This window comes from Ochotona princeps, chromosome 9 (assembly GCF_030435755.1).
Source record: "Ochotona princeps isolate mOchPri1 chromosome 9, mOchPri1.hap1, whole genome shotgun sequence".
Lineage (NCBI taxonomy): Eukaryota > Metazoa > Chordata > Mammalia > Lagomorpha > Ochotonidae > Ochotona > Ochotona princeps.
The window spans coordinates 48596782-48613871 of record NC_080840.1 but is presented as its reverse complement, the minus strand read 5'-3'; the positions used below and the strand labels follow the sequence as shown (position 1 = coordinate 48613871).

The following is a 17090-nucleotide window of genomic DNA, read 5'->3' as shown; positions in this document are numbered from 1 at the left end:
TGGGAAATGAGCATCCACAGGCGGAATAAGGTGTGAGGATATTGGAGAGCTGTTGGGAGAATGCTTGTCAGGGCTTCTAATTAAAGAGTAAGTTATGCCTCCATTCTGCCTTGGGTGTTAAAGCTTTATTAACACTAGGTTGGAAAACAGCTAACAAAAAAAGCTAAATGCTTAAGGGATTGATTATAAAACTCAATAGTGCCATTAATTTCCATGTATGCCTTAAATTGCTAGAGTCAACTAATGTATGCGGCAAGGAAGCAAGTTCCTGCTCTCTCTCGTGAGTCTCCTTGATTGTGGGATTGGTATCTCATTCTTTAATTAAACTCGTCCAAAGATAGGATCAGCTACAGAGTTTACTGTATAAATAGTTTTCATTCCCAGTGTGCATGCTTAAAACCGTGGTAAAAAAGAGTTCACCATCTGTTGAAAAGCAAAACATGTGTTAGGCTGTTGCATAAAAATAAACTGCACACTATTTTTTAGAAAGTTCACAGCACATAACAGATCTTTGGGCTGACAGTGATCTGTGATTCTTTTTTAAAGGATGTATTTATTGAAAATGCAGATTTACAGAGAGGAAAAGACAGAGAAAGATATTCTGTCCACTGGTTCACTCCCCAAATGGTTGTAACATCTGGATCTGGGCTGATCTGAAGCCAGGAGCTAGGAGCTTCTTTCAGGTCTCCCACATGGGTGTAGGGTTCCAAGGCGTTGGACCGTTATCTGCTACTTTCCCAGACCATTAGCAGGGAAGTGGATGAGAAGTGGGGCATTCAGGACTCAAACTGGCACCCATGTGGGATGCCAGCACTTGCAGGGGAGGATTAGCCAAATGGACCACTGTGATGTTTTTGAATGTCACCACCTTTGCTGTGAGTGATTGTAGGCTCAGTAATGCATGCTGCTACAAAACATGATATTGATAAGCATAGTAATAATCAGGTGTTATTATTCAGGTATAGTAGATTGATCTCAATGTGAGTTTTACTGATTAGAAATTAGCGCTTTTTATTCCAATTTAATTATCCGTAGGAGTTTTATTTTCATGTCCCCCTCCCTGAAATTTGGCCGTATTGTTTAGCCATTAATTCAATGGTTCCTTTTCTCCCTTCAGTAATGTTCCTTCAGCTTCTTGACTTCTCCAGCCTGAGCACCACATTTAAGGGATCTTCCTACTTCTCCCTTGACTACTGTGCTTACCCTTACCTACTGGAGAAGCTTCCTGAAACACAGGTTATTGGTAATCGCTCAATAAAGTCAATATACATTAGACATACATTAGACAACAACATACATTAGACCCTGTTTGTGGAGGTAGATGCATTCCTCAGGACATCGCACATAGGGAGTCAGTGTTGTGGCACAGACTGTGATGTTAACATCCTGTATGCGTGCTAGTTCAAGTTCTGGCTGCTCTACTTTCAGTCCAGCTCTCTAATCATGTGCCTGGGAAAACAACACAAGGTGACACACATACATGAGCCCCTTTCTACTGTGAGGGAAACTTGGATGAAACTCCAAGCTCCTGACTATGGCGTGGCCCAGCTATGACTGTTGCAGCCAGCAAATATAAAATCATTATCTTTGTCTCTCTCTCTTCTCTGTCACTTTGCCTTTTTTTTTTTAATAGAGCATTGTCATGGATCCCCATGATCTGGCTTCAGGCCACTTACATAGTCTTCATAATCTCTGTTCCAGAATCTAATGGAATCCCTCAGTGTTTGCATAAAATTTTTAACTTAACCTCCATACTTTCCTCTTCCTTTGGACTATTTTTGCCTCCCTTTTCCTCATTCCAGATGAGATCTGTGCTTTAAGACTCAGTTCAAAAGCCAGGTGTTACCTCATTTTTTTTCCTGTTCCATTTAGAAGCAATGCACAGCTGCTCTGTATTCCCAGAACACTTTGTAATTCTTATTTGATAATTTTCATCAGATTACTTTGCCTTCCTTCCCAATGCCCACTTTCTAATATTTAAAGTGGTTGAGGATCGTGGTTGGGGGATTATGTCCTGTTCATTTGTCTGTATCTTACACTAACAAGCATTGTACCTTGTAAGACACTCAACATGCTTTGTTCTTCACTATGTTAGATTATAGATTCATATGTCTGTTATTAATAATCCATAATCATATTTGTCTGTAACGAACAATCTACCATTTAAGCAGGTGCTTTCTAAAATGCCAGAAATGATTTGCTTGCCAAAACCATTTTGCTGTTACTAAAGTAAACTCAAGCACTTCTCACTCCCCTAAGATCTTCATAGATGTGTGCTGCACATTGTGGTCATCCTGTCATGTAAACTGCCACTCCCATAAAACAAGGTTAACAAATTCTGTAATCCCTGGTTTTCATTCTCGCAACACAGGGATAAATTCTAAAGGCACTCTTGGGAATCCTCTCATCATTTTGTGAATATAAACGTTTGTTTAAAGGTTTCTACTTAGGTTTGTGAAATCTCAAATGATACCTGGAAAAGAAGAACAAAACCCCATGAATTCCTTGTCATGTCTGTCTTAATTAAGAGATCTAAAGATGAAAGACAGTCAATGATAATGTTCAAACAGACTCTTGACGTCTGGATACTCAAATGGAAGATAAGATAGTGTCAGACCCTGAACTTACAGATAGCTGTGTGATGCATCCTTGGGCTCTCTGGGAGACTGCAGAGCAGACTCACGTGTAGTTGTTTTCTTTAGCATTAGGGAAGCTTGACAATCTCTACTTTGTGTTTGCTTCTCCTGGAGATATGGATACATAACCAGGTTCAGAAGTGATGGACATTAGTGGAAAATCAGTATTTTGTTAGAAGCATACTTAAAGATGCTTGAAATACCTTAAAGTGTCCTTTATACAAAATTCTTGAAACTTGGCAAATACTTTTCTAAAGTACTTTTTTCAGCCTCTCTGGCATTTGTAAATGTAAGCTGAATGTAATTTGACTTTTTTTCCTAGTAATTACAGGCTAATGATGCTTGTTTGAGTGAACATTGATGTTCACTGCAGAATGCGAGCATGCTTTCTGCAGTTACTGAAGTATGACTGTTCACCCTACACAATTTGACCCATATTGCAGTGACACTGGAGCTGGGTTCATTCCTAGAGAATTTACTGTCTTTCTCACTTCTAGTCTGGAGGCTGGTACTAAGTACTGAGTATCTGGGTCTACCTGATTCACACAACTTTCACTCCTCTTTCACATGTGCCTGGTAATGAGAACTAGCTAGAGAACCAGCAAAGCAGGATTGCCAGAATTGTATCTGAGATTAAGTTTGAGGCAGTGGGTTGTTTTCTTAGGACACAGAGCATGTGTAGATGTCACTCATAGACGCTGAAGTGGTGGTTCGTAAGACAAGGGTTACCTTGGTACTGAAGAGGCTTCTGTTATGTATAGAAAACATGTCACTTAGCATCTCTGAAATTTCTGATCTAACATATGGGGTCACATCTGTTAAAGTATTATTACTGAAAAATGCAGTGATGTATAATTTATTAAAATAAACCTGTGGGAAACAGCCAACTACATTTAATAAACCAAAATAGTTGCTAGCACCATGGAATGCTCCCAGCTGAATCTTGCATTATTTCAGCACAGGGGGCAGGTGAACACGATTGCCCTTTATATAATGGTGAATATGTTAGTGCCTCTTGGCTAAAAAATATTTATGTTCGTTGTTGTGGCTAAGCCTTGGACATTGAGCTCCTCTTGGTGTGTAGCTGAGATTTAATTCTACACATAGCAGAAATCCATTATTCCTTAGCTATAGGAGGCAAGAAAGAGTGCATCTCTCTTCCCACCAGTTGGCAGCCAATGGCAGGCACGTATGCAGAGTATCTCCCCAGAGCTGCCAAAATTCACCTCTTCTCCTGGCAAGAAGGCAGCATTACGAAAGAAGCCGCAGCAGGGGTTATTTTTTTTTTTTTATCTAGCATGTTAATTTTCCTTTCTCCTGAACTGCTAATATAAACAAGGGGCCCTGCCGGAGGCACTTCCCATGACTGTGGATTGGGTTTTTCAACAGCAAATAACATTACTCTCTCTCTCTGGTGTGATAACAGATTTGTCTCGGGCCCAAGCATGAAGCTTAGCAGTAGGGAATACCCTGTGCAATTCCCAGTTTTAAATGAAAGATAAGAGAACGGAGGGCTCCTCACCATGCTGCTTGCCTGTGTCTTGTAGGGCACTGGAAGATGCAGGCTTGCTTTTCCTGTGTGTGGCAGACAGGCCCATCAAAAAGCCTAATAAGGCACTCAAGAGTTCCTGAATGTTTTTCTGTGTTTTTCCCTTCTTAGCCTTTTGCCTTTGATTTCTCTTACTGCCAGGAAACTGGAACATTTATTCCCATATATTGAAATCTATCACTGGGTCTTGAAAGAACAGACAGATTAACTTTCAATTCTGTTTTAGAAGATTAAAATATGCAATTGGACTCTGGGTTATTTGACCATTAATAACCAAGAATGATATTGCAATGAAGTTGTTTTTTATGACTGCTATGAAATTTTAGATTATATCTCAGAGATATAAAGGTGCTTCAAAAAGTTTATGAGAAAATGAACTAAAAGACAGAACATGAATTTTCTGCAAAAATTTGATTTGAAATCCATGTAGGTATCTTTTTGCATGATACACATTTTCCATGAATTCTTGGAAGACTTCTAACAGAATACATTTTTCCTTCAATGTCTGACTTTGGTCTTACTTTTCCTTCCCTAAGATAATGTTTAGATTACTTTTCATCAGATTTTGTAATATTTTACTACTATCATATATGTTGTATGTATTGGGTTTCCCATATATGAATTGGTTGGGACCAATGACATTTCAAATTTTGGAGTTCTTCAGATTTGGAAATGCTTATATATGTTAACCATGGATGAGATCTTGGGATAGAAATGGATTCTGAATATAAAATTCATTTATGTTTCGGGGCTCGGCAGCGTGGCCTAGTGGCTAAGGTCCTCGCCTTGATTCCATATGGCCGCTGGTTCTAATCCCGGCAGCTTCACTTCCTCTCTATCTCTCCTCCTCTCAGTATATCTGACTTTGTTATAAAAATAAAATAAAATAAAATAAACATTATTTCCCACCATAATAAAAAAAAATTCATTTATGTTTCATACTACATTATTTCCAGTAATGTTGTGCATGAAACAAAGACTGTAGTGCGGCCCTGAGACTTGTGATATCTAGGGATATGTATTCAAAAGGTTTTTTATTTTGTAGTATTTCAGATTTTTGAATAAGTGATGTGCAACCTGTAGTAGGGTCTGTGGAGCAAAGAACAGGTAAATGCCCTTATTGACTCAGGAAATATGAACTAGATGTATTAAATTAATTAGTTCCAATATGATATTAAAGTAATCTAGTAAATCTTGAATTCTTTAAAGATATAATAATCTAATCATTAAATTACTTATAATGCAGTGAAATTAAATTGTCCAAAATTTCTGCTAGGGATATTTGACATTAAGGTAATTCTGCAATTGTTTTTTCTTTAAAAACAAAACAAATAATTCCTCAAACATTTACTAATAAATTGGATACATTTCCTTCTTTAAGAACAGAATATTTAAAGATTCGTTTGAGAGACACAATGATGAGAAAGAGAGAGAGAGAGAGAGAGAGAGATACCTTCCATCTGTTGTTTAATCCCTAAATTCCCCGATACCTGGAATGGTCCAGACTGCAACCAGGAGCCAGGAAGTCCATCCTGGTCTTCCACATGAATTGCAGAAGCTCAAGCACCTCAGCCATCATCTGTAATTTCAAGCATATTAGCATTGAGCTAAATTGGAAGCAGACTAGCCAGAATGTAAACAGGCACTAGAATGTAGAATGTGATTGTCCTCAGTAGTGGATTAACTGCTACACTACAATACCCACTCCTTGAAGAGCATAATTTTAAAGTGGATGGAAGTTGTGTGTAGATTTTTTTTTCCTGGCCCATGGCTATTTTTTACCATAGATAGAAGACAGAAGTAGTTTGCCTGTTTCATGGATGAAGAAATAGGGACTTAGCAAATTTAAGAAGAAACCTTAAAAGTTAGAGTAAAGTTCACTTTACTGCTTTCAGACTCCTACTCAGTTATGTTTCTGCTAATTCTGGGTGTGCTTGTGTAATGTGTAAATGCTGGGCTCAGAGACACAAAATGAAGGAAAATTACTGTGGTTAGTTAGCCACCTTTGTCCTTGTAGACAAGTAATACAAAGTTCAGCTACCTCCTTTCCACAACATGGTAGTTACACTAATGCCTAATTCCACTCTGTCATCACTCTTAAAGTTCACAGGAACACCCTAGTCTCTTAACGTCTGGGAAAGATGCCAAAGTCATAGGAAAATGGTTAAGAACGTGGGCTTTGTAGTCTCTGGGAGACCACGTCAAGGTCAGTTCTTGACTCCTGCTATTTACACTGTGTGCAGTCTCAGTGAGTTACACATGCCTAACAGAGTAGATACTCAGTAAATGCCAGCGTGTTATTGCCAGCAAAGAATGGATAAGGCAGTAAGCAGTAACTCAGTGAGAAAGCAAGTTGCTTTGTGAAGTTTCTGTGCTTTACTATTAGCTGAACTTTGCAATCCAAGGATTTGTTTGTGAGTTCTGCTTAATCCTCTGCCATTTACCTTTCTCTTAATCCATATTCTGTTGCCGTTAGGACCATACCACGGACTGGGTAAGTTACAAATAAGGAAGATTTATTTTGGTTCACAGTTGGGATCGGAGATCAAAGGGCCACAACTGGTGATTGTCTTGTTGCTTATGGAGTCCTAGGGTAGCATAGGGTAATAGATATTGAGAGTCGGAACTTGTGAGAAACTAAGATTTAAACTGGCTTTTAATTAATTCAGTCAGTCAGTAAGTTTATTTTAAAGACATAAAGACAGAGAAATCTCCCATCCACTGGTCAGTCCCATAAGGCCCACAAGAGTCAGGCTGGATAAGATAGAAGTTAGGAGCTGGGAACTCAATCCAGGGCTCTACTATGGGTAGCATGACACAACTACATGATTCAGCACCTGCTACCTTCCAAGGTGTGAAGTATCAGGGAGCTGGAGTCGGGAACCAACCCAGGATTCCATTATGAGGTGTAGTGTCCCAAGTGGTAGTTTAACTGCTATTCCAAGTGCCCAACTTGAACTTGACTTTTCTAGCAGAGTGCTTTTCTAGCACTCTTGAGATAACCAATTTTGGATTAAACCATTCATAGTCACAAAGCCCTAATCACTTAAAAGTAGATGCTTAACCTCCCTCTTGGTTCCACTGTTAGTATCTCATTGTGGGCATTAAATTCCTGCATGGGGGCTTGGCATTGTGGCATAGCATGCAGAGTCACTGCCTGAATCCTCTGTGGAACTTCTAACCAAGCTCCAAGCTAATGGTTTGGGAAAAGAAGCAGGAGGAGTCACTAGTTTGGGGGAATCCTGACACCCTCTTGGGAGATCCATATGAAGCTCCTGACTCTTGACTTCTGTGTGGCTCAGCCAAGGCCACTATTGCCACCTAGGGGTGAAACAATGGCTGGAAAATGTCCCATTCTGTCATTCTGACCTATAGCATAGATAGATAGATAGATAGATAGATAGATAGATAGATAGATAGATGATAAATAGATAAACCTCACATTATCATCATGGGTACAAACTATAACTGGGTCCTAAGTTACTAACTGTACTGAAAAACTTACATGAAAGCATGTGAAATATCACTGTTCTCCAGTGGAAATTGTCTCAAGCATTGTGTTTCTTTTTCTCATCTTCCTCCCTGCTCCCCTGCAGTTTTGTTGTTTGAAACTTTAGGCTAGACCTTCTTTATACGATAAGATACTCTTTGTTCTTTATCTTGGGTTGCTTATGGTTTCTTTCACAAGCCACTGTCACTGTGTATATATTCTCTCAGCTATGTATGCATGGTGGACTCTGCTGATGCTTGAAGTGAGCTCAGCATGAGTTAAGATCCCATCATCAGATGTGGGGAAAAGGCAAGTCAGTGTCTGTGTCCATGAGCCTTGTCTATACCTTCAGCTTTCCCAACTTCTAGAAAGCCCATGTACTAATAATCAGAAAGTGCATACATGTGTAGCACCAGACCCTAGCATTCAAGCAGATGATTTCTAGCTTTTCACCTACAAGAAAATAACTGGTAAAGGTACAACTTAAGCACTGTAGTATGGCAAGTGAAGCTGCTGCCTGTGGCACTGGCATCCCATATGGGTGCTGCTTCAAGTCTTGATGATCCACTTCTGATCCTGCTCCATGTTGACATATTTAGGAAAGCAGGTGCATGCTAGGCATTCCCAGAGTTCCTGCTGTGGATCTGCACGTAGACTCTTCTATAAAAGCAGAACAGGCCACTAGGAGACATAAGTCAGTGCTGAGATGACAAGATACAAGCTCCCACCAGCTTAAATCCATGTCGCAGTCCAGTGTCAGTTTACGTTCTATGTCAGCGAACATGTTAACGTGTGGTGTCATGCAGTTGGAAAAGACTCTGTTCACTGCTTGCTCAGTCTCTGACTTAGAGACAATTTTCAGTGGACAACAGAGGAATTAGCAGTAGGTGGAGAGGAGAATAAGTTGGCATAAACAAAATACAAGAACATGACAATATTTTGAAATTGCACATGTAGGTAGGTAAAGGGAATCAAATTGCCATTCTTCAAATTCTTCATATTGCCTGATGTAGCTGACCAAACGATGTAGCTTGGATGGTCTGTTAGCAGGGAGCTGAACGAAAAGTGGAATAGCCAGGACTTAAATTGGTGGTCGTATAGGATACCGGCATTATGAGTGGCAGTGTAACCTGCTGTGCACAACACCCACCCTTCACAAAGGTTCTGTGAGATGTGCGGGTCAGTCCAGTGTTCAGTGGGGGCAGGGCCATAATGCACCCGAAGAGCCTCAGCTGCTAAAGGAAGAGACTGTTTTACCTCACACTCTTGAGAGCAGCTTTCCATTTTAGCTGTAAATATATGCAAGAAATATTTTAAGCAGTGTTTTGGACTTAGCCAAGAAGAGTCCAGAAATCATGCCTACTGTTTTTAATTTAGAAATCTGAGCCACTATCCCCGAGCATTTCAGGACACCAGTATCCACTCAATCTTTCATTAATATTTTGGTGCATAAAATCAGAGCTGTGTCATGTTCCTTTGCAGCTGGTGACTTTGTCATACCCTGTGAGGATCAATGAGAATGTGGTACACGGGCACCTGCTCCTGCAGTTGTGCGTTGGAGACCAATGCTGAATTCCTTGCTCCTTGTAAATCATTATTCTTAAAAAGTAATTCTAAGCAATAAAAACCAAAAGCATCTCTTTTTTTCTTTCAGTTAAGAAAAAGAAGCCTAAACTTTTAAATAAATTTGATAAAACTATTAAAGCTGAAATCAACGCTGCAGAAAAACTCCGTAAAAGGGTAAGTGAATATTCTTGTTTCACAAGGTATGGTGTTTTTATGTTAACTAAATCCAGCCATTCCTCTTGGTACAGTAAAAAATAATGATAATGAATGCAAAAGAAAGCCACCTTTAGGTGGAGTGGATTTTGCTCTGGCTCTACGGGCATATTTCCGTGTGTGGTAAATGAGGTGAATAAGATTGGTAATCACATAGACAAAGAAAGGCAGAACCATCGTCTGCTGGCCAGCTGCCTTGGGTGTTAGCCTTCCTCTGTTTCCTTCTGGCTGTGTGGTTTTGGGCAAATCACTTGGTCATTCTCAGCCTCCATGTTCTTATTAAATTTTTTTATAAAGAAATGAAAAAGGGTAAGTACTCTGCTAACTCCATACTTGATTTTTATAAAGATCAAATGAAATTAAAAGAAAAAAGGCAACATTTTCAAGGAAGATACAGATGGATTTTTAAAATTTTATTTTAATAGCCAAATAACAATGATAGGTGTTTATGTGATATAGTATAATAATGGTACATATATATAAGGCATAACATTCATAATAGTCTAATTAGAGTTTCCACCTCTATGCATGGTAGGTAATGTCTGGCTGTATAGGCCTACAGCATCATTTGGTCTAATCCTACCAAGGCTCCCTCAGGTGGGACTTTAAATTTTGTAAGTATGGAGTATGTAGGCAAATTTTTAAATTCCTGAGTTTGTGTGGGCTTGAATGATGTGATAAATATCTAAATAGCCCTTGATATAACAAGGTTGTCTGCTACTTTAACATTTATCATTTGTATTTGGAGTGTGTAAACTCGAAATACTTTCTTTCCCCCCTCTATTTTATTTATTTACTTATTTATTTATTTATTTATTTATCTATTATTTGAAAGGAAATGCGACACAGAGAGATCGCTCTCCCATCTGCTGGTCATTCTCCATACAGCTGTAATAGCTGGGTCTGGGCCTGGCTGGAGTCAGGAACCAGGAACTTCATATAGGTTTCCCACATGGGTGTAAGGGGTCCAGCTCCCTGGAGCAGCTTCCACAGCCTTCCCAGGCACATTACCAGGAAAAGAGAACAGAAGCGGAGCAGCGCTAGGCTTTGATATGTGATACTGACATCTTTGCAAGCAGTGGCTCATTACACTATGCCAAAAACTGTCCCCAAAATATTTTTAAGTTTGTAGTCTGTATGCAAGAGGAAAAACTAGATTCATCAACACTCTTTTTGATGCATGTTGTTAGATGTAATGAATTTAATTTAACGTCCTCTGAGTCAGTGTTAAGCTCATGCATCTTCATTTCTCAGGCTGGATATTTTCCTTTCATTATAAGTTAATTTGAAAATTTTCTGTCCTATCTTAGGTACTAAAGTTTTTGAAAATGATGAACTGGCACAATATAGAAGTATTTATTCTTTTTACTCAGTTGTAAAAATGTCTGTTGTAATGTATTTAGTCGTTGTTGATGAGTCATCTCTTGTTTTTCATGGAGGCTTGTCTTTTCTCTGCTTGTACTTAAATTTAGATCCTTTATAATGCTCACGAGTTTTCCTGTACTAAGCTTTTTTAAATCAAGTAGACATTGGCTGCCAAGAAAGAGGAGACACAGAATATATAACTAAATGAACAATGATTTAAAAACACACACAAATTGGACGCTGACATGGAAAAGAATGGGCTTCACAGTTTGGTTGTTGTTGTTGTAATCATGAAAGCACCATCAGGAATAAAGGCTTTTGTAACTAGCACTACACAAGTCAAGGTATGGCTTGCCCTGTTCACCAGTGGCAAATATGTGTTGTGGCAGCTTGTTATTCATTACCCCTAAGTTTAAACACATGGAATGACTTCTAAGTCTATCATGTGTAACTTTATGAAAGGAAATGATCAACTGCTTGTAAGGGGTGATTTACATTTCCTTGTAGAAATGAGATAAGAAGTTCATATTCTAACCTCATTTGGTATCCTCAACTTTCTCTGTATTAAATGTCATATATGAAACTGTAAAGTGCCTGGTGGACAGGAGACTGAGGATAGAGAACAAATGGATGATTTTAAAGCAGGGACTTTATGTACTTCTAATGAATGGTAAGGAGGAGCTCAGTGACCAAGTGGCATTTAAGTCAGGGGGACATGAACCTGCAAACAGTCCATGGGATATTCTCATCTTGCTTCTTTGCAGAAATTGTAGTGTTTTCCTCAAGGAACACAGTGACTCTATAACAGTGCATATAAAAGAGAAAGAAATGGCCACATAAGCGATTCTTGCTTCTGAAACAAATGGGAGTTGTATTATTTACTGAGTCATCAGCATAATCAAGTCTTTTAGGGTTATTTTTATAGCTAGTAGTTTCAGAGGATTTGACTTGTGCACTTCAATAGCTGAAGGCTGAGCCAAGGCAGTTCTGTCTTAGTTCCCATCTTAAATTTCAGAACTTCATTGTGTGAAACCACTGGCTCATGTTTTCTTCCAAAATTTACGGATTAGGAAAACTTTTCACTCATTCATATTTTCAATGTAATATTCATTATTTAAAATTCCTCCCTAAATGCCTGAAAAAGATTTGGAATGGTATATTGAAGCAATCATTGATGTGTTGGAATCATTTATTATTGTACTATAAATGGAAAAGTAAAAAGAGAGGAGAGGGAAAACATACATGTACAAACCTGGGTAAGGTCAGTGCATAGAAGTTTATGCCATAAGCTCTGAATTGTGCAAGGAGTGATAGCAAGTATTCTTCCTTGTGGTTAGGACAAAGAAACAGAATTAGCCTGTGAGGCCAACATTGCTCATCAAAATAGCTGTTCTGCATCAACTCCAAGCAGGAATGCTCTACTGTAGATCTTCACAGAGCACCCTCTGATGACAGTCTGTGAGACTTCCTCCCTGATGTCAAGCTACAGAATTCCACAGTACAGCTTTGTGCTGGTGTCTCACTGTCCTTCAGCACAGCTCATTGACCTCAGGCCACGATGATATGTCCCAAGTTGGAGGACAAGTCATTTTCAGGCAGTTTTTCAAAAACATTTTGTTTTACAACTAAGGATTATACCCTAGTACTAGGAGCTGTATTAGAAAGTGAAGAAGGAAAATTGTTTCCAACCAAAAACAAACACACACTTGACCAGCTAACTGAAGTGAAAACCAGACTAATGCCCCCTTGGAAAAGCCACCCACACAGTCTTTATCTTCAGGGACTCCAAAGATGGCTAGGATAGAACCGAAATATTCCATTGTTTTTTGCAACTTTTGTAATGTCAAACAGGAACAATATGAATGTTCAAAATTTACTCTAGTTGAGGTTACTTTTGTGTTTTAAATCAGAAAGAAAGGAAGGGGGAAATTTGCTACACACGCACACAGAGCAGAGAACAGGATGAACACAGCAGTGTACATTGGCGTGGTATAGCATGACCACAAATCAAGACATGGAGTCCAGCCTCTGGAGGTACCATGGTCCTGCCAACAGCTAATTTCAGACCTCAGAAGCTTATTTTGGACAGCTGGTCCCTGGAACTATGAGAAAGCAGATTTCTTTTGTTTATAGTTACTAGTAATTTGTTACAGCAGCCACAGAAAATGAATACAGATTTTGGTACTATGTAGTGTTATGCCACTGTTACAAATAGCTTAGAATTTGAACATGGTTACTGAAATTGAGTAAAGTGTAGAAGCTGGAGGAATTTTAAGATACATAATAGAAAAAGCCCAAATCTTGGGCTCAGCACGATGGCCCAATGGCTAAATCCTTACTTCCCAACCACTGGGATCCCATAGGGTCACTGGTTTCTATCCCAGTGCCTCCATTTCCCATCAAGCTCCCTTCTTATGTCCTGGGAAAGCAATGGAGAATGGCGCAAAGTCTTGGGACCCTGCACCTGCATGGGAGACCCGGAAGAAGCTCCTGGCTCCTGGGTTTGGATCAGTTCAGCTCCAACCATTGTGGCCATCTGGGGAGTGAACCAGCAGACGGAAAATTTTTCTGTCTCTCCTTTTCTTTGTAAATCTGCCTTTCCAATAAAAATAAATCTTTAAAAAATTAGGACATTCACTGTTAGTAAAGAGCACCCCAAACAAAAGTCAAATGTTGGCACTGGACATTGTTTTTCTGAAGAGATCAGGTGTGAGACTCTTGGACCCATGCATGTTTTAAGAAGAGTCAGGAATAGGGAAGAGATTATACAAGAAGTGTTTCGGAGAGAGCCTCTTGTCTAATGACCAGGGATAAGGATGCAATAGCCAGGAACCAAGGTTCAGAGAGCCTCTAGCCGCAGAAGATTATTCCCACACCTTGGATCCTAGTGGACCCTAATCCTAATAGCTGGATTTTGAACTTGCTTAGAACCAGTAACTCCACTCTTCTTTCCTTCTTTTCTTGCTTTCATCTTCTGTTTGGAAGTAGAAATATCATTAAATGTTATCCCATACTTATCCCACCTTTGTTATTTCAGAACACAATGAACTAAGAAAGGACTCGTTTCTCTTACATTGAGTTTCTAATTTTGTGGTCATTTGTTACAGCAGCTACAGGGTATTTATAAGAAAGTCACTTAACTGGACAATAAGATGCTGGACTCTATGTTTGGTATATGCTTGCAATGGGGGAATCTCAACTGAACTTGAACTGTGGTTATGCAACAAGGTGGAAGAATCCACCATGGTGGGAGGGTTTGGGGAGGAGTGAGGAGAATCCAAGTACCTATGAAACTGTGTCACATAATACAATGTAATTAATGAATTAGAAAAATATATCCTCCCCCAAAAAAAAGAAAGTCACAACAGAAAAGATCATTTAGCATGAATTCCTCAATGTTCATTAAAACCACTAAAAAATAGATAATGGTTTTACTACTTTAAGAAGTACAGTTTAGAAAGCAATACAATTATTTGTGGCAGTAAGTTTAACATAATGCATTCCTGGTTGATTTATGTATACTTCCAAGTGTGCATTTGCTTTCCATCAAGCCAAAGATTTGTTGATTGCTTCGAATGGCAGAGTGATAGGGAAGGAGGAGCAGACACAGAAAGATATTTTTTCTATCTTTGGGGAGTTGGTTCACTCCCCAAATGGCAACAATGACCAGTGTTGGGGCCAGCCAAAGGAAGGAGCCTGGAATTCCAACCAGTAAATAGGGGTTGAGATGTCTGTTTCCCCAGATGCATCAACAAGGAGCCGGATCAGAAGCAAAGCGTAACGGACAGGCACTCTTACTCCTTGCCCAGTCGACCTGCCACACATTCTCAAAGTCGTTTCTTGCAATGTGGTCAGAGGTCTCCAGCTGAAGCTGATGACACATCTTCTTAAGGCCCAGGCAGCTGCAGGGGTGAAGGGGCAGGTCTCATGACACAGAGGCCATGATGGACTGCCGTCAACCGGAGGAGCCAAATCAACCTTGACCTTCAGTGGGAGAAAAGTGTCATGACCAATTGGTTCCTTTGTGATTGTTCCTTATCCTTGGGCAGATGCTTCAGAACTGCAATGAGGCATCTCATTATCTCCCAAAGACCCAACACATTCTAATAATCTTTTCCCCAACTGAAACATTTTGACAGTGAATATGAGAACTGTATTATTGAGAGAAAATACAATTTGAAAAAATAATTATATTACATCATTTGTAATGTATCTGTCTGTAAAAGATTGGTTATGTTCATATTATCTTCTAGTTTTATATTTGCCATAATATGGTTTTAAAAAAATATTAAGTAAAACTGCCCTTAAATTCTGATTGGAATCTTGGAAGTTCTAATGAAATCATTTGCTAAATATTAAATAACTGTATTGAATGATGTCATATAATTATATTTGGATTTTTTTATCTTCCTAACAGGGAAAAATTGAGGAAGCAATAAAAGCATTTGAAGAACTAGTACGCAAATATCCTCAGAGTCCACGAGCCAGATACGGGAAAGCACAGGTACTGTAAAACTCTTCTCTTAGAAAACTTTCTGATGCTCCTTTATTCTGTAATTGGATTTTTCACTCTGCCATTTGCGTTTTCTCTCTTCTCCTTCTGATTTCTCTACAGAATCAGTTTCTCATGTATATGTATAAACTTAAGCAAGAAGTTCTGTTTTAAATAAGACAGTTATCACTATTGCATAAGTTGAATTTAGTAACATTTTTCTTTTCTCTGTTCCTCTTCCATAAGGCTTCCCACTGCTTTTGATAAGGAAGGACAGTAACACTTTTGTCATTGGTTTCCTGTTACCTTCCGTTCCACTCCATTTAGACTCACTGCATTGTTGTCCCTTGGTACTCCTCAAAGCTTTTAGATACTCAGTACTGTACCTAGAGGTTACAAGAAGTCAGACAAGCTTTGTTTCGCTGACACATGTCTGACCAATGACTTTCTCCTCATGCACACTCCTACTGTCTCCTTGCCTGGATTTCTCCATCTTCTAGTTTCTTCATGACACTTGTCCACATCCACCTGAGTAAATCTACCTGTGCCAGTTGCTGTTATAGCTCTTGCATATATCTAGTTCGTATTTTTTATGAGACATTCTGGCCCATCAGGTGCATCTACAAAAGGAGACACCGGAGGGACTCAGGAAACCAGTTTGTTCTTCTGAGATAGGAGCCACAAGAGGCAACACAGGATCCTACAAGGACAGTCAGGAGGCAGGCAACACAAGTGCAAGCAAGCCTTTGGCTCTAACCCTTGATGGGATTCCCAAAGGCCAGGAATGGTAGCCAAAGGTGAGCCTTAACATGAGTTAATGGGAAAAACAGCAGGCCTTGGCCTACAGGATCTGCTTACCTGATACCAGACACTGGAATGATGAAAGAGGAATTTTGATTCTCAGGGTTTCTCAACCTGAGAGAACTCCCTCTCAGTGACTGATTTGCATATTCAAAGCCTGCTGCTGACTGAGCACCAGCCTAAGGAATGGCTAGCCCTGAAGGGCAGGCTATCCACAGAGAGAGAGGTTTTGTAAATACATCCGATCTACAGAATACCACACAGCCATTAAAAAGAATGAAATTTGACCATTTCAACAAAATGGTCCCAACTACAGACCATTATACTCAGTGAAATAAGCCAACACCAAAAGGACAAATAGCATATGTTCTATCTTGTATAAGGCAACCTTCTTGAAAAATACAAAGCAAATAGATATATAGGTAAACAGCATATACGTGTATTCTTATAGATGAACTATACAATGGAGACTAGCATACCAGGAAGTGAAGATGTGTCGCAGTAGGCATCTCTGCTCCCAAGTATAAGTTAAATATACCTTGACAATATGACACTAGATTTTCTAGCTTTGTCGCTATCTACAAGTTCATGATATACATAAAGAGCCAAATGGTAAACATGTAACTATTACTTAAAGACTGTTAATATATTATTAATGTATTATTTCTGTAATAATATGAGGAAAAATGGCAGGAGGGGAAAATAGGGTGAAAGGAAGGGGAAGGAAAGGAGGAAATCCTCTACCTAAAAAAATGTGTTAATAAAAATGATTTTTCAAATATTTACTTTATTTATTTATTGGAAAAGTATATATACAGAGAGAAGGAGATGTAAAGAGAAAGATCTTCCATCTGCTGGTTCACCCAAGTGGCCACAACGGCTGGAGCTGAGCCAATCTGAAGCCAGGAGATTATTCTGGGTCTTCTATATGGGTGGAGGGTCCCGAGGTTTTGGGCCACCCTCCAGTGCTTTCCCAGG

General features: G+C 39.3%; 1 protein-coding gene across 5 annotated transcripts in view; it reads left to right on the top strand.

Moving 5' to 3' along the window:
• ASPH (aspartate beta-hydroxylase) overlaps positions 1-17090 on the top strand; it is a 201655-nt gene that overhangs the window by 119778 nt on the left and 64787 nt on the right. For all 5 annotated transcript variants that reach the window (XM_058668659.1, XM_058668660.1, XM_058668662.1 and 2 more), the window contains 2 exons: positions 9330-9415; positions 15237-15323. In XM_058668659.1, coding sequence (XP_058524642.1) covers positions 9330-9415; positions 15237-15323 — 173 coding nt within the window. The remainder of the gene's footprint in view (positions 1-9329; positions 9416-15236; positions 15324-17090) is intronic.